General features: G+C 49.2%; 1 protein-coding gene across 2 annotated transcripts in view; it reads left to right on the top strand.

The window, feature by feature from the left end:
- The window catches only part of IRAK1 (interleukin 1 receptor associated kinase 1), a 286,369-nt gene that overhangs the window by 204,906 nt on the left and 62,908 nt on the right, over positions 1–18,555 (top strand). For both annotated transcript variants that reach the window (XM_085629743.1, XM_085629744.1), the window contains exons 7-8: positions 3,205–3,319; positions 5,765–5,880. In XM_085629743.1, the coding sequence (XP_085485869.1) occupies positions 3,205–3,319; positions 5,765–5,880 (231 nt within the window). The remainder of the gene's footprint in view (positions 1–3,204; positions 3,320–5,764; positions 5,881–18,555) is intronic.

The raw sequence follows: 18,555 nt of genomic DNA, 5'->3' as shown, positions 1-18,555 counted from the left end.
TTTCAAATAAGCACAAAATCCCTTACACGCGGCACAGTAAAGTAAATGAAATGTCATTCCTGGTGTGAACTGCACAGGCAAACGATTCAAGGCGTCCTGCAGGTCATTCCGCGTCTTTACTACCTCAGCTGGTTCTTTATGCAGAAGAACAGTTTGCATCACTAGAGACCATGTAACTCGCAGCATGCACATCCATTTCTGAGCAGACGTCTCCCCTATGACCACGTTGAGCAGTGTTAGGCTCAGAATACCACACCAATGTGCCCAGTCCTTCCTTGGTATCTTGAGTTGAGACAAAGAATAGAACAGGGTGACACTAAGTTGCAATAACAGAGCACCGCACAGGTAGAACATCTTCATTCCGTCAATCTTTGTCGAGTAGAGCAGCAGGAAGGTATGTTAAATGCTCTCGTAACCTTATATCATCTGCAACAATCTTAATGTTGTGCAATCATATTAGCATTGAGGCTCATCCTGGACATGGGGTGGGACTGGACTGCTAGAGAGAGGAGTTTGAGACCGGCAGGGAGGTGAAGGAAATAATGAAAAGTTACTTGGAAGAGTAAATTAGAGGAAAATATGCAAAAAGGGATGTAGGAGCAGGAAGGAAGAATTGGCAGTGGGAATAAACAAATTAAAAAATGAAACCCACCCTCTTTAAAAGCACTAAAAAACATCATGCCTATGATTTTTTACGGGCCAAAAAAGAGTAAACTCTAATAACCACAGATTTTTCCAGTTTTTGACAACGTTGGAAAACATTGAGAAAACCCAACAGAATTCACGAAAATAGTAACTAGAAACCGGGAAGAAGGTAATACCCCAGAGATGTGGATAAAGGTGGAGCTGTGTGGTGATGACGTCCGTGTGAGCGTGGAAAGATTTGGAATTGTAAGCAGAGGTGTTTCTGTGTAGTAATGATGTAAATATATTGCATTTTTTTGTATTTATAAAACTTTCCTTTTCCATTAATTACACATTTAAACATTACAGTAGCCATGTTTGTAGCATCTTGCCATACATAATCGGAGGAAACATTCAAAGACACAAAGAAAAAGAGAAAAAAACATTTCCAAATGAAATATATGGCATTTATTATTCCATACCCCATCCATGATCACATGCACACCATTATCACGTCTGTGATTAAAGGATGCAAATATGATTTTCACATCAAAGAGCTGGTGGTAGAGAAGGGGCTTTTCATGAGTCTTCTCCACCATAGCCCCAGTGCCTTCTCCCCCAGGCCTTCTCCACCCAGACCCCCCATCGCTGCCTTCTCCACCCAGGCCCCCCATCGCTGCCTTCTCCACCCAGGCCCCCCATCGCTGCCTTCTCCACCCAGGCCCCCCATCGCTGCCTTCTCCACCCAGGCCCCCCATCGCTGCCTTCTCCACCCAGGCCCCCCATCGCTGCCTTCTCCACCCAGGCCCCCCATCGCTGCCTTCTCCACCCAGGCCCCCCTCCGCTGCCTTCTCCACCCAGGCCCCCCTCCGCTGCCTTCTCCACCCAGGCCCCCCTCCGCTGCCTTCTCCACCCAGGCCCCCCTCCGCTGCCTTCTCCACCCAGGCCCCCCTCCGCTGCCTTCTCCACCCAGGCCCCCCGCTGCCTTCTCCACCCAGGCCCCCCGCTACCTTCTCCACCCAGGCCCTCCGCTACCTTCTCCACCCAGGCCCTCCGCTGCCTTCTCCACCCAGGCCCCCTGCTGCCTTCGCCACCTAGGCCCTGCTGCTATCAGATCTGACCAAGATGAGAACCCTACAAGTAGTCACGTAAGGAGCAGTGGCTAAATGTGTCATTCGGTTATAGGTTTAACTGAGTCATGCTAGACATGGAAAAAAGCAGCCTTCTGCTCTCGTGTGACTTCATTAGACCCAGAGTCACTGAACGCGCAAGAGACGGTCTATGACAGTTAGTTGGTGTGTGGCAGGGTATCAACTAGAAAAACGTTTAGTAATGAAGTGGGACTTGAAAACCCTGCAGTACCACTTGCTATAGAGGTGGGTGGTATGTGCTAGTTACAGATCTTGCTGCCTTGTACTGGGCACACCAAATATGACATAAAAGGGCTGCATACAGAGGGCTCCCTGTTCCCCCTGCATCTCACCCTGAAAGTTTGAATTGACTTTTCAAGCCACGTCCCAGCCTGGACTCCCTTGTGGGGGGACGGACAGAGATAGGAATGTGGTGTCACAGACCTTAAAGATGGTCAAGCCGAGCCACTGCCCCAAGCAAGACGCTAGTCCCACTCGAAGTGTGCCACGCTACACGGCAGAAATTAGAAAGGCAGAAGAAGTGGGAGCAGCGAGAATGGCAGGCTCTGTCTCATCATGGCCGCCTCGTAGAGCTGACACTTAGCACTGCTCGGATTGTCTGTCTCCAGTCTCTGCTGTCGTCTAATGTTGTTGTGGACTTCATTGACATTCACTTCAGTAATGCACAGTGTGTACTGCAGGTTTAGCATCTTTGAGGAACAGGACAGCACATTGATGGGGTGTTCTGAAAGCCCTCGTGCATCACCCCATCCCAATTAGCAGGAAGTCAATAGGGCATCTGCCAATAATGAAGGAGCATTTTAGACATGACTGTGATCTCTTACAAAGGAGGCAATAACCCACTCATCCAGGATGCTAGAAATGTGTTCCGTGAGCGTGCTGCTGGGGAATAGTAACCCGACAAAGCCGATGTCTGAAGCAAACTACCCTTACAATCGCTCATCACCTCTGCCTTTCATCCCAAGCATTCTCCTTTGCCTTTTGGATAGCTTACTCTATATGTTACTACATACAAATGAGGTTGTCCCACTGGCCATCTTGGTACCATGTGGACATCAGTTGTGTTAATAATGCAATTTGCGTTCCAGTCATATTGGCACCAGGGGAGGTAGTAGCATCCATGAGCCTTTCTGAGCTTGTAAACCTTTTGGCCCTTCTGTGATGTACAACTAAAGTGCATATACAGGTATATCATGATGGCTGAGGTACGATAGTACAACAAGGTTTGCACCTTCTATAATTGTCTACAGCATCACCAGCTCAGCCTGGTGAAATGTGCACAAGTTCACTGGCTTGTGATAGCATATATAATTTAAGGACCAAGAGCAACACGTGGCCCATTCTGGGCACGATTATTAGAGTCAGAGTGGAGGTGAGGCATGTCTTTTTCATTGTCCTTGTCTCACCTTCTTCCCCTCTGGTCTTTCAGGCTCCGACATCCCAACATCATCGACCTGGCGGGGTACTGTATGGAAGATGAGGTCTACTGCCTCGTGTACATTTTCCTACCCAATGGCTCCCTGGAAGACAGGATACACTGCCAGGTATATTTGCTGTCCTCTTGTTTTTTGTTCAAACGAAGGAAACAGTCCTCATGACTCGCGATATGGGCAAATGTATGGAGAGATGTACATTTCGAATAACATTTCTATCAGTTTTCTTGGTCATTTGTTTACGGCTGTCACTCCTGTTTTTGAGTGCCGCTCTGCTTTACTTTTGCCTTGCGATTACATGCATGAAAAGGTTTCCTCAAAGGTCACTACCAAGGATATTACTCTAGTGTAATGCAATCCAAACGCAATGCAAAATGATATGGAATCTTTAGAGGTATCCTTCATAATCTCTTGTGGTAATACTTGTTCAATGGATGCTCCCATCACAGCAATGTGCTCATTTAGAAAGTATCACCCTTCATCAGAATGCAACTGGAATTGTTTGAGTACTCCCAAGTGGATCCCACGCAGTGTCACAGCAGATGCATCCGCGAGCTGCACCAACGTCCTCTTTGGAAGTGATACACTGGCTCCATAAAAGAACAACACATGCCTGTGATGTCACTTCTACCTAAATTTCCTGCCACGCAGCAGTTGGGGGGCAAAACACAGAGCTAGGAAAGTAATGCACAGAATGATAAGTTAGCAAAGAATCACAGGCGTCCATGGAAAGGAAGACAGGAGGGAAGGTATTAATATGCCGAAATTTAGACCATTCAGTAGGTTCAAATGCTGAGCCTATGCTAATGACGGCAGCGCTGCAGCTGCCTCCCTTCTTGGTTTGCAAAGACTGAGCTTGTAAACCATTGGCACAACCTTAAGAGGAAAAGGTGCAGTGTCTCATGTTGGATTGGTGTGAGCACCCACTCAGGGTGCTGCAGACATTAAAGTCTGCCTGCCACATCTTCACATACTTGAAGCGAAGCCTTACTAGAAGCACCCACTTGTCTCAGTTCATTGGCAGGACATCTCACTTAAGGGTTAGCTTTTTCTATAACTGGAACATGCCCCGTGGAGGTGAAATGTGTGTTTCAGGGGTGCTAGTGTTGTTTTTTATTTTGCACTTTCGGCCTTTTCGTTGTTGAGCATGGGTATTTGCGATGGGTAGGTGGGAAAGAAATCGAGTATCAGTCCAGAGAGGGTTGGAGAGAGTGTGATGAAGAATAGGAGGAGAAATTGGAGGAGGAGTTTCTTCATCCAAGACACCAGTGTATGGAAAATGCAAGTTTGTCCTGGCCAAATTTTTGTAACTTTTAATGTGTTGTCGCCTTCTAAGTAAAGTGTCCAATGCTCAAGTGATTTAATCTGCCAAGTAGTAGATAGCCATTGGTTTGGTTCTTCGCAGGTCAGACCTTGTCACATTTGGCCACATAGTCCATTTGTAAGCTTTGTGTTACGATCTGCATAAGAGCAGATATTGAATTGGGGCATTCTGGGGTCTTAGCCTGGCGTCTTCTGGCCGACTGTGCTGTCACAGGTACGTTGTTGCTGCGTGGCACTGAAAGCAGTTTTTTTGTGACAGAAATGTGTCCTTTGTGAGGTAGCTAGAGTGTGCACGCTGGATCTAAAGACTGCTGGCCAGTACTTTCAGGGGTGCTGGTGTCGACTCTAACCGCAACAATGTTTTCAATAAGGTGATTCGACGTGGTGGGAGGTATCTTTAGCATGAGCAGGAAAGGCTCCAGGGGTGCCTGTTTTCAGCCACTTTCGTTCTGTTATAGTTTGAGGAAGACCTTGATTTCCTGTTTCCAGATGGCCCTGGTGTGCCTTTGAAGGCACCCTTTAGAGTCGTGCCGCTAGAAACAGCATCACATGCAGGGGCCAGGTCGGTGCCTCCCCGACATCTGCTTTTTCCACTTTAATAGTGCTTAACGCTCGGGGACGGCAACATCACAGCGAAATCAGAACAAAATGCAATTTGGGGGGCACTTAGGACCACATGAATCTCTGAGAACCTCTCCATTGCCCGTGTCTGTGGTACAGTGAGGAAGGCATCTGATGCTGTAGTTGACTTCTGGGGTAACACCTATGGACAGCTTCACTCTGCTGCTGCCCAGTGTCCACCTGAAAATATTGACTAAGTTCTGGGGCCAGTATGAAACCTGACAATACTTTATCAAAGAGATTCATTTGGGCAGAAGTATTCCTTCGAAATGCCAGTCGTAGGTGGCTAGAAGCAGCACAAACAGACCTCTCTGCTGATTCATTTTTCTGATCCTAACAAATAGGAGCATCGGTGTTGACTGAGACGTGATTAACAATCTTATTCCAAGACTCCAGGTTTGTCGACTGGAGAGTTTGGCTCTTTCAGCGTGTGTGATATTCAATTTATGTGATGTTGCATGAGTTCCACGAGAACTGGTTCTTCCCCTGTCCCCTGCAGTAGCTTGAAGTGAAATGAAGACAGGGGTGTGAGGAGATGGGCTTTGCACGCTTCCCATCATGCATTCATTGGTAATTCCCAGAGTGAACATCTCTATCCATGTCTTCTTGTAGGGCAGTGTCAAAGCGCTTTCCTGGAATCAGCGGCTGGCCATCATGCTGGGAATAGCCCGTGCCATTCAGTTTCTGCATTTGAACCAGCCAAGCCTGATCCACGGGGATGTGAAGAGGTAAGAGTTCTGAGGGCTTCTGGGATGAGAGGGGAGTGGGTAGCTCATGCAACGTGCAGAGGTGTGAGCAAAAAGTGTCCGTTTCCACATTCGTGGTAGTAAGTTCCACTGTAGTCGACACAGCTTGTGTCAAGCAAACCATATTACCAATCAGTCTTTAATGTTGTGCCCCACTTTTAGAACTGTATCTTGATTCTTCCCTCAGTACTAACTAAAAGTAGTTGATGTACTCTCTCGCCACCACCCTTGCACGTTTTACCCATACCATGTAAAGATAAGGAGACATGGTACCCAATATATTATTGGCTGGTTCATATTGCACTGATGCGTTTGCTCTGTTCTTGCAGTCGAGCTAGCAAATTCCTTTTCCTTTGTCTTCAGATGTATTAATCCAGTGATAGTGCTTAATTTGTCAAAAAAACGGTAATAGGCAACGTGTGGGCCATAGTTATATTTGGGAGCTTTGGATGGTGAGGTAGCTGAACTTCAAGTATGCCTCGTTTTGATTCCACCTCATGCCCAATTCTTCCACCACCCTACAGTTCCCTCTTTATCTTACTCTTGCGGTTTCTTTATCATCCTTTTTCTTAGGTCCCCCCTACAGAGAGCTTTTAGGATTTTGTTCTTGACTACTTATTCTGGACAGTACCAAAGCTTGCAGTTTGCATTGCGACATTCCATTATCTATCACTCAATAGCATTCTTGTCAATCTCATTTGCTTGGTTATTATTCATCGGCTTTCCTTTTTTTTGTGTGTGTCCCCCTCCCCTGGAATTTAACTTCTTTACCATCCTGTTGATTGGATTACTTGTATCCTTCCGGTGTTTACATTCTGGGAACTTCTTTTTTCTTTTTCATTTACCTCTCTATGGGAGTGCATGTGTTTACTTGCTGTCTTCCTTGTGTGCTGCTTCTCAGTCAAATTCCCCCCCTCGCACCCTTCATGTTGCTCCCCCACCCCCTGAGCTCTACCAGTTCGAGGCATGTGGGCTGCTGAATTCATATCTGTGCATAGATCGCCGCCTAGTGTTGGGTCCGGATGATTGCACATTGTTGTCCTGGAAGAGTCTTCGAAGTATCACGAGATAGGTGGCTCCTCCCCTGGACTACAGTGCGCATGGGCATCCTCTCCATCCTTAGATTGTTTTTTTCCGCCATTGCGTTCGGATGTGCTTATCTTAGCTCAAGTTAGGAAAACTTTATTTCAGGCCAAAAGCCTTTAGGTATCGTCGGTATTGTTTGCGCTCGGTACCGATAACTTATTATACTTGTTCTCGGACTTATTCACCCTTCTCGGACCGAGTTTCGGTCCAAACATCGATCGACGTTCGAGGATGGAATCAATCGAGGACTCCCTTCAAGAGATGTCCTCTATGTCATGCGAAATATCCACACATCGATGTCCATCCGGTGTGTAACAAATGTTTATCACCGGATCATGATGAGTCCAGGTGTATGGCCTGCGCCCGGTTCCGGTCGAAGAAGACACTTCGGAATCGACGGGCGGCGAGATTGGAGGCCAAACAATCGGCGCCTAACCCGGTTAACATATTCAGCACCGAGGATGAAGAAGTCGAGAGCGTCGAAGAGATAGACTCGAGCCATGCTTCGGAGCCTGAATCCCAATATGACGACGATGATGAGGTGATCTTCGAGGACGAAGACGTCGACGAGGTAGGAGACGACGATGAGGCCCTTGGGGCCGAGGAAGATAGCTCAGGCGAGGAGCTAGGCCAATCCGTCGATGCGGAGGCCGAGGGAGATATCTTGATAAGGCTCTGGTCGAGGGATCGCCTGCGGGCCTTACCCAAGATCTGTCGGATCGTTCAACAGCCCCGCCAGAAGGCCCGGCTTCGAACATTTCAAAAGAGCCAGAAATATCAAAAAAGACTGGAGTTGATTCGGTGAAATCATAACCAAAACCTGCACCAGTCAAATCGAAACCGAAAGTGCAACTGGTTCAGGTCGGATCGAAGGCATCGAAGCCCTCCACTCCGTCGACACAGACCAAGGACGTCGGAGCCGACCAAAGAAAGAAGGACTTCGGTACCGAGAAACCCAAAAAGGACTTCGGCACCGACAAACACAAGAAGGCCCTCGGTCCCGAGAAGACGCAACGGCCTATAGCACCGAAGGTTGGAGCACCAACGACCAAGGTCAAGGTGGTCGATCCGACTGCATCAACACCGAAGAGTGCTGAGACTGCCAAAATATCGGATCAGCGGGGCGTCGATCCCAAACTTCGGATCGAAAACCCGAAGGCTGGAAAGAAACCGAAGACCGCGTCGAGGCCTGTCTCCAAAGAGCCTGTCGGTTCCAAACCACCGTCTGCATTCACGTTGCAACAGGTGTCGGAGTCCCTGAAGCGCATCAGGGAACGGGCCACTCTCGAACCGAGAACGGGTCCCGAACCGCACAAGGTCGCCAAGGCTCACTCGGCGCCGGCACCGATCAAGTTTGGATTGCCACCACCAGGGGCACCGAAGATGTTCGAACTTAGGAAGAGTATCGAACAACCAAGAACGGTGTCCACAGAAAGAACCGATGTCGAAGACTCACAGGACCAGTTTATCGACGCCGACACTGGTAGGCTGCTGTTCCGCAAGCGGAGAATTGTTCCAGAGAAGGCTTTGGACTCCTACAAGATTCCACTAAAAAGGAAAATGGCGTCAGGTTCGACACCAGTGCTTGTAGAACCTTACCACACCTATGATCAGGAACCACCATCCTTTTCTCCCACACCCTCGGAGGCAGATGCAGGAGAGGGTTATATTGAGGATGATACCACTTATCCTGTGGATACTGACCCTGATGCACAACAGCAAGACCAAGATCAAGTATGGGGAGACCCTAATGACCCAGGAGACCCACAAAATGCTCCTGACACTCATCTTTATAATATTAAACCATCTCCCACTGAAGACACTGCTGCTTTTAACGCCCTCATTGAAAGGGCGGCTGCCAATCACAGAGTGGAACTTCATTCTGACTCTGTGGGAGAGGATTTCTTGGTGGACACGTTCTCCACATCAGAAAGAACGGTCAAGACTCTACCAATGTTAAAAGGGGTTATTAAACATGCTAAGGACATCTTTAAGGAGACAACCAGGGCACGGGTGTTGAACCCGAGAATAGAGAAGAAATACAAACCAGCCCCAGGAGACCCAATGTACATTAAGGGTCAATTGCCGTTGGACTCCATGGTAGTTTCTAATGCTCGCAAGAGAGCTAACTCGCAAACTACAGGTGATGCTCCTCCTCCAGACAAGGAGTCCAAAGTGCTAGAAACATCAGGCTAAAGGATAGCACAAGCAGCAAACATCTGGCGCATTGCCAACACTCAGGCACTCCTGGCCCGATACAACAGGTCACACTACGATACCCTAGAAACACTGCTAGAACACCTACCAGATGAATACAAAGATGGAGCGGAGCTCCTCATCAGAGAGGGGCAACTCATTACAAATGCGTCCATCAAATGCGCACTAGATGCAGCTGACACTGAAGCGAGGGCAATCAACACTAGTGTGATGTTGAGGAGGGACGCATGGCTGAGAATATCAGGTTTCAAACCTGAGATTCAAAATAATATCTTGAATCAACCAGTCAACCCAGACTTTTTATTTGGCCCCGAGGTTGACGCTACACTGGAAAAGATTAAAAAGGACACTGAAACTGCGAAATCTATGGGGGCTTTACAGTCGCAGCAGTTTCGGAGTGGCTCCTTTCGTCGCCCCGGGAATAGAGGAGCAGCTAGAGGTCAGGGGTCCCAGCAGCAGTACAGTAAAGGAGGTACCCAGAGAACCTATAATAAGAACAATAGGGGTGGATATCGTGGATCCAGCACCAAAGGCTGAGGACAAGGACACAACAACACCAGGTCCTCCGCCAATACCAAACAGTGACGTCTTGTTACTACCCCCCGCCCACATAACACCGGTCGGGGGGAGACTCCAGCGGTTCCTGCCAGTCTGGAGATCCATCACCACAGACAGGTGGGTCAGAGAAATAGTCCAGTACGGTTATTGTCTGGAATTAACATCCAATACACCCAACATACCACCAAGACACCGTCCTATGTCCGCAGAGCACTTGACATTATTGCAGCAAGAAGTACTAAGTATGCTGCAGAAAAGAGCCATAGAGCTCGTGCCTGTGGAACAGCGAGGGTCAGGGGTGTACTCTCTGTACTTCTTAATCCCAAAAAAGGACGGATCTCTCCGACCTATACTGGACCTCAGACCTCTCAACCAATACATTTTGTCAGAGCATTTTCATATGCTCACCCTCCAGCAGGTTCCGCCGTTACTCAGTCAGGGAGACTTCCTAGCAACACTAGATTTGAAGGATGCGTATTTCCACATACCCATACACCCATCACACAAACAATATCTCAGGTTCACTCTTCAGGATCAGCATTATCAGTTCACAGTACTCCCTTTCGGAGTAACAACGGCGCCCAGAGTATTTACCAAGTGCCTAGCAACAGTGGCTGCACACCTACGGAGACAGCACATTCACGTCTTCCCTTACCTGGACGACTGGCTTGTTCAGGCAAAGTCAGCCCAGCAGTGAGCCAGCCACATATCCCACACCATTCACCTTCTTCACAGTCTGGGATTCTCACTAAATTATCCAAAGTCACATCTTCAACCCGCCCACGTACGGCAGTACCTGGGCGCGACCATAGACACACTGGCTGCCAAAGCTCAGCCAAATTTAGCGAGAATCAACAGCATGCAACTGCTGATAAAAAAGTTCAGACCTCAACACTCCCTTCCAGCGCGAGTGTTCATGCAGTTGATAGGCATGATGGCCTCCTGCATTTTCATAGTCCCGCACGCGTGACTACATATGCGCCCGCTTCAGGAGTACTTGGCACGTCAATGGAATCAGACTCAAGGACAGTTGAAAGACCTAGTGTTGGTGAGCGGTCGGGCATAGAACTCTGCATTGGTGGAATCCACAAAACCTTTGCAAGGGCCGACCGTTCCAGGAGCCTGTTCCACAAATAATACGGACGGCGGACGCGTCTCTCCAGGGATGGGGAGCTCATGTACTCAATTACACAGTGCAGGGACTATGGACGACACAGCAACAGAAGATGCACATCAACCTTCTGGAACTGATGGCAATCTTCCTGGCAATGAAGGCATTCAAAGTACACTTGTGCAACAAAGTCGTGTTGATCCGGACGGACAACATGACTGCCATGTACTACATACAGAAGCAGGGAGGAACACACTCTCCACAGTTGTCTCATCTGGCTCAGAGCATGTGGAAGTGGGCCATTCAGAGGAACATGTTCCTCATGGCGGAACACCTTCCGGGCAAAGACAACCAGATGGCGGATCTGCTCAGCAGACACAGCCACCAAATGCACGAGTGGGAGCTACATCCATCAGTACTCCAACCGTACTTCCAGCAGTGGGGTCATCCAGAGATAGACCTATTCGCCACAAGGGAAAACGCAAAATGCCAAAGCTTTGCCGCCAGGTTTCCGCATCCACAGTCGCAGGGCAATGCAATATGGATGAACTGGTCAGGCAGATTTGCGTACGCTTTTCCCCCAGCGCCATTAATACCGCTAGTGGCACGCAAACTACGGCAACACTCATCCTGGTTGCTCCAATGTGGGCACGCCAGCCATGGTACACCACGTGCCTAGAACTTTCCGTGGTGCCGCCTCAAAGACTGCGGCTAACACCCAAACTTTTAACACAGAACCATGGCGAAATTCAGCACCCAGATCCGCAACAGCTGAACCTGGCGATCTGGCTCCTGAAGTCTTAGAGTTTGGCTACCTGATCCTGCCCCCAGAATGTATGAATATCATCAAGGAGGCCAGGAGACCCACGACCAGAGCTTGCTATGCGGCTAAATGGAAAAGGTTTGTCATTTACTGTAAAAACAATGACATTAATCCGCAGGACGCATCCATTCAGAACATCATCTGTTACCTGCTACACTTATACCGATGCAATCTGGCATACAGCTCCATACGTATACATCTAACCGCAATAGCGGCCTATCTTCAAAACAGGCAGCACCTCTCTTTATTCAGAGTGCCTGCCATCAAAGCCTTCTTAGAGGGACTCAAACGAGTGATTCCTCCAACACACCCACCGGCACCAGTGTGGAACCTAAATGTGGTCCTCACCAGATTGATGGGTCCACCCTTTGAACCTCTACATTCATGTGAGATTCAATTCCTCACCTGGAAAGTAGCTTTCTTAGTGGCAATCACTTCGTTGAGAAGAGTTAGTGAACTCCAGGCACTAACCATTCAAGAGCCATTCATACAGGTTCACGCAAACAGGGTTGTACTACGTACCAACCCCACGTTCATGCCTAAAGTGATCTCGCAGTTCCACATGAATCAGACTATTGAACTGCCTGTTTTCTTTCCAAATCCAGAAAATGTCGCAGAGAGAATGCTCCATACACTAGATGTAAAGAGGGCCCTTGTGCACTATATAGACAGGACACAGGACTTTAGGAAAACAAAACAACTGTTCGTTGCCTTTTCTCCACAACACAAAGGCAACGCCATATCCAAAGCAGGGATAGCCAGATGGATCGTTAAATGTATTCAAATTTGCTATGAAAAAGCTAAACGCACATTAACGATTCCTCCCAGAGCCCACTCAACACGAAAGTTAGGGGCGTCCATGGCTTTCCTAGGGAACATTCCTTTAGAGGACATATGTAGAGCAGCCACATGGTCCACTATACATACATTTACTAAACACTACTGTGTAGATGTGCATTCAAAACAGCAGGCAGCTGTAGGACAGGCTGTTCTCAAGACCCTTTTTCAGACTGCTGCAGCTGGCACGGGCAGCCGCCGCTAATGGAGGGACTGCTATATAATCTATGCACAGATATGAATTCAGCAGCCCACATGCCTCGAACCGAATATGCTACTTACCAGTATGCATCTGTTCTTGGCATGTAGGGCTGCTGACATTCATATCGCCCACCCTCCTCCCCGGCGCCTGTAGCGGCTGCAGCACTCAGAATTACTGTATAGCATGGTCATCACTTACTGTATCTACTCCATCACTGCCACAATGGCGAAAAACAATCTAAGGATGGAGAGGATGCCCATGCGCACTGTAGTCCAGGGGAGGAGCCACCTATCTCGTGATACTTCGAAGACTCTTCCAGGACAACAATGTGCAATCATCCGGACCCAACACTAGGCGGCGATCTATGCACAGATATGAATGTCAGCAGCCCTACATGCCAAGAACAGATGCATACTGGTAAGTAGCATATTCGTTGCGTCCCCCACCCATTCTTATTCATTTTTTTTTTTTAAATCTTATTTTCAAATCGTCCCCCAAAACGTTGACTTCTGTACATGGCTCTCCTTTGCTAACCCCACGCCACTTTTCTTTTGTGTTTTGGAGTTCCATCAGCTACAGTTTAAAACTGTGCTGCTACTTTTTTCTTTATTGTGCTTTTGTACTTATTTGTTTATTTTAATTTATCACTCAGAGTTTGGAGTCCACCATTTTGGAACTGTAAAGTAAAAGATCAGAAGAGAAAAATAATTGTTGCGAATTTATGCAAGCAGCTACTTTTCTTTTTTTTGACAATGCTGTTCTGCATCGGCAAACAAGCATGCTTTTCTTTTCCTTTTTCCGATGCGGAGCTGTACTGGCAAAAGACATTGGCAAAGCCTTTGAAAGGCGAGCTCTATTGGGTCTGTCAAGGCCTTTTCTCACTGTTTTCCTATATTTCTCTTCCTCCTTTCTCCCTTTTCAGTCTTTCTCCGTCTTGCTTAAGGTTAAAGTCTGACAAAGAAAAATAAGTCCTGAATCCCATAAGTGAGTGTCGGTTGCCACCATCGGCAGGAAACGGCATAAACGAAGGACTGCCAGTACTGCAAAATGACTCTGGTGGCAAGGATTCACGGGTCCTGATTCCACGATATCAGTATTCATGAGGATTCACAGATCCTGCCTCATCAATATTCATGAGAATTCATGGATCCAGCCTCCCCAGTATCCATGAGGATTCACGGATCCCCCCTCCCCAGTCACAGATCCCTCCTCATCAGTATCCATCAGGATTATAGATCCTCCCTCGTTGATATCCATGAGGATTCACAGATTCCGCCTCATCAGTATCCATGAGGATTCTCAAATCCCGCCTCATCAGTATCCATGAGGATTCACAGATCCCGCCTCATCAGTATCCATGAGGATTCACAGATCCCGCCTCATCAGTATCCATGAGGATTCACAGATCCCGCCTCATCAGTATCCATGAGGATTCACAGATCCCGCCTTATCAGTATCCATGAGGATTCTCAAATCCTGCCTCATCAGTATCCATGAGGATTCACGGATCCGGCCTCCTCAGTATCCATGAGGATTCTCAAATCCCGCCTCATCAGTATCCATGAGGATTCACAGATCCCGCCTCATCAGTATCCACGAGGATTCACAGATCCCGCCTCATCAGTATACATGAAGATTCACAGATCCCGCCTCATCAGTATCCACGAGGGTTCACAGATCCCGCCTCATCAGTATCCATGAGGATTCTCAAATCCTGATTATCAGTATCCATGAGGATTCTCAGATCCCACCTCATCAGTATCCACGAGGATTCACAGATCCCGTCTCATCATTATCCATGAGGATTCTCAAATCCTGCCTCATCAGTATCCATGAGGATTCACAGATCCCGTCTCATCAGTATCCATGAAGATTCACAGATCCCGCCTCATCAGTATCCATGAGGATTCACAGATCCAACCTCATGAGGATTCACAGATCCCGCCTGAAGGAAAGCACCCCTTGCTGCATGGTTGCCCCCCACTTTTTGCCTGATGTTGGTGCTCTTTGACTAAGTGTGCCCTGGGTTCCTGCCAACCAGGTACCCAGGGCCTATGTTCTTTCCCTAAATCTGTACTGTTGCACACCCAAATTGGCAACTCTCTGGCCCCATATAAGTCCCTTGTAAAATGTACCATGAGTACCAAGAGAACTGTGACAATGGACTAGGGCATTGCACCCCTGTGTGCCATGCCTACAATTCACTGCCATGGCATAGGTAAGCCACCCCTCTAGCTGGCTGCACTATAATACTGGTGCATGAGCCCTGTACCCCTACAGTGTCTAAGTCCGTTCTTAGGCATTGTAAGTGCAGTAAAACCATAAAGAGTATATGGTCTGGGAGTTTGTCATTACGAACTCCACAGCACCATTATGGCTTTACTGAAACCTGGGAAGTTTGGTATCAAACATCTCAGCACTTTAGACCCACGCTGATGCCAGTGTGGGAATTAATGAAACATGCACTTAGAGATGCCCCCTGAAAAACGACCGTACTCTAGTGTCCTGACTGAGTGGCTGCTCATAAGCTGCCACCACCAGACATGTTTCTGGGCCCCTGGGTCGAGAGCCTGCCGCTCTCTGGGGCCTGAAACAAAGCACATCCAGGGTCGAGGTGCCAAGCCTCCTCCCCCAGGATGAACAGAGTCCACGAAGGGGAAGCTTCAAAGGCTTGTCACCTAAGTAAGCTGACCCAGCCATTTGCTGCTACCGCACGTTTGTTGGGCCGTTACACCCACTCTGTGTGGGATACAGTAGGGCAGGTGCTGCCCCAGTGCCTGGAGGATGTTTAGGAAAAATAATGGTTGCTAAGTTGCCAATGTGGTCCAACTAGGCAAGAACAATTGCAACAGAATAGTATTAATCAATATGCTTATAATCAAACAGGCATATAAGGTAATAAATGCCAGAGGGAGCAAAAAGAGAACTATTTGGCTTGTGTCCCTGCCAAATAACTCTTTTTGCTCCCTCTGGTATTTATTACCTTATATGCCTGTTTGATTATAAGCATATTGATTAATACAGTTCTGTTGCAATTGTTCACGCCTAGTTGGACCACATTGGCTTCTTGGCAACCATTGTTTTTCCTAAACATAGTACTTACCCCTGGTTCTAGTATTGGGGTCCCCTTGTTTATCTTACCCAGTGCCCGTAGGAGGCCCGCGCCGTGTTCTCCCTTGCAGTCGCCGAGGGGAGAGATGCAACCAAGTTTACAATCCGCTGTGGGCTGGACATCCCTGACATGCTATGCAGAACGATTTCCATGTCGGTAGCCCTTCGACACTACGCCTGGCTGAGGTAGACTGGCTTTTCCGGGGATGTCCAGGTTACCCTTATGGACATGCCCTTTGATGTTTGTCGGCTGTTCGGCAACAAGGCAGACAAGACGCTGGAGAGCTTCAAGGACTCTCGGGCGCTTCAAGGACTCTCGGGCTACAGCCAAGTCCCTCGGCCTCTCCACCACCCGTCCTGCGCAGTCTGCTTTTCGCCCCTTTCGTGGCTACGAAAGGGGTGCCCGCCACGTTCCACCCAGGGCCACAGGCTGGCACAAGCTGTTCAGCCCCTGCGCGGGCGGGGACGCGGGACCCACCGTCTTGGGCCTGGGGGCCAGTCCACCACCTCCCCCTCTGCAGCAGCCTCCAAACCCTCCTTGTCTGACCTTTCAGGGCCACGAATCGCCAGTGGGCGGGAGGATTCCACACTTTGAACCACAGCTGTCTGTCATCGGTCTTGAGCGCCTAGAGACCTGTAGGTGAGTTGGCGCTATATAACCGAAGTTAACATTAACATTCGCCATCACCTCCCCCACTGGCGCACCATCACGTCGGTCAAGTGGTTTTTGCAAATAGTTCGAAGGGGCTGCTCCTGCCCCTTCGAGACATCCACCCCCCCACCCTCCCCCCCAGCCATGCCACCTCAGTACCATCGTAAGTCGGAGGATCATCTGGCCCTTCTCCAACAGGAAGTTAAAGCTCTCCTGGTCAAGGGACCCATCGAGTGAGTTCCTGCCCCCGAAGTACGTCGTGGTTGTTATTCCCACTACTTTCTGGTGCCCAAGAAGGACAAAGGCCTGTGTCCTATCTTGGATCTCAAGAACGTCAACCGCTTCCTCCGGAAGGAGAAGTTCAAAATGTTGACGCTAGCTCAGGTCCTTTCTGCCCTTGACCCTGGAGACCGAATGGTAGCGTTGGACTTGCAGGACACCTATTTTCACATCCCCGTCCTGCCTGCCCACCAGCGCTATTTGCGGTTCACGTTAGGCCACAAGCACTTTCAGTTTACCGTGCTCCCCTTTGGCCTTACCAGCACCCCTCGGGTTTTCACGAAAGTGATGTCGGTGGTCGCACCTCCTCTGCACAGATCAGGGGTTCCAGTCTTGCCCTATCTCAACGACTGGCTGTTGAAGGCGGGCTTGCCCCAGGCTGTCGTCTCCCACCTCCAGACTACGGCAAACCTCCTGCATTCGCTGGGGTTTTCTATCAACGTGCCTATGTCACACCTGACTCCCTCTCGGAAGCTTCTCTTCATCAGAGCAGTTCCGGGTCTATCCTCCAGAGCAGCAAGTTCGGGATATTCGGGCTATGATTCCGATCTTTCAGCCTCTATCCCGGGTTTCGGTCAGGGTGACCCTGCATCTCCTGGGTCTGATGGCCTCCTGCATCCAGCTGGTGGATCATGCCAGATGGCGTATGCAGGCTCTGCAGTGGGACCTGAAGTTCCAGTGGGCACAGCATCAGGGGAACCTGTCTTATTGCATCCAGATCTCGGAGGGCACTGCACGCCAATTGCAGTGGTGGCTAACGAACCGGGATTGGGTCAACGGCAGATCCCTCTCCCCTCCCCAACTGGAGTTCACAGTGGTGACTGATGCATCACTTCTGGGATGAGGCGGCCACACGGGGGAAGCTGAGATCAGAGGCCTCTGGTCACCGGTGGAGTCTGGGCTTCACATCAACCTTCTGGAGCTTTGAGCAATTCATCTTGCACTTAAAGCCTTCCTTCCCTCTGTCCGGGGAAGAGTGGTGCAGGTGTTAACGGACAACACCACCGCCATGTGGGACTGCAACAAACAGGGCGGGGTGTGGTCGTAGACCCTACGTCAAGAGGCTCTCCGTCTCTGGACATGGCTGGAACATCAAGACATATCCCTGGTGGTTCAACACATGGCAGGTTCTCTCAACGCCAGAGCGGACAAACTCAGCCACAGTTGCATGATGGATCACGAATGGCGTCTTTACTGAGGTGGTGCAAGGTTTCTTTCACAGGTGGGAGGAGCCTTGGTTAGATCTATTTGCTATGAAGAGAACGCACATTGTCAGCAATTCTGGGCCTGGGAATTTCCAAGGCGGCACTTGCTGGGCGACGCTTTTCGTCGCAAAGGGAGTTGCGGTCTTCTATATGTCTTTCCGCGTATACCACTTCTGCCCAGAGTGCTGAAGAAGATCATAGCTCCGGATTGGGCACGAAGAGTCTGGTATCCCGAGCTGCTCAACATGGCCATCGATCCTCCAATCCGACTGCCTCTTCGGGAGGATCTTCTGTCGCAGCAGCAGGGGACGGTCCTCCACCCAAACCTGTCCGGTCTCCACCTCCTTGCGTGGAGATTCAGCAGCGACAGTTGACGGCCTTTGACCTTTCTCCCAAAGTCTGTGATGTAATCTTGGCAGTCGGGCGTCCCTTCACTAAGATGGGATACGCCTGCAGATGGAACAGATTTGTGGCATGGTGCACAGCAAAGGCTGTGGTTCCCCTTTCTGAGGTTCTCTTGTTCCTCCTTTCTTTGGCCCAGCAGGGCTCTGCTCTGGGCACTCTAAAGGGCTACCT

Source organism: Triturus cristatus, chromosome 10 (assembly GCF_964204655.1).
Source record: "Triturus cristatus chromosome 10, aTriCri1.1, whole genome shotgun sequence".
NCBI classification, from domain to species: Eukaryota; Metazoa; Chordata; class Amphibia; order Caudata; family Salamandridae; genus Triturus; species Triturus cristatus.
The sequence above is the reverse complement of the archived record's forward strand: the minus strand, read 5'-3'. Positions and strand labels throughout refer to the sequence as shown.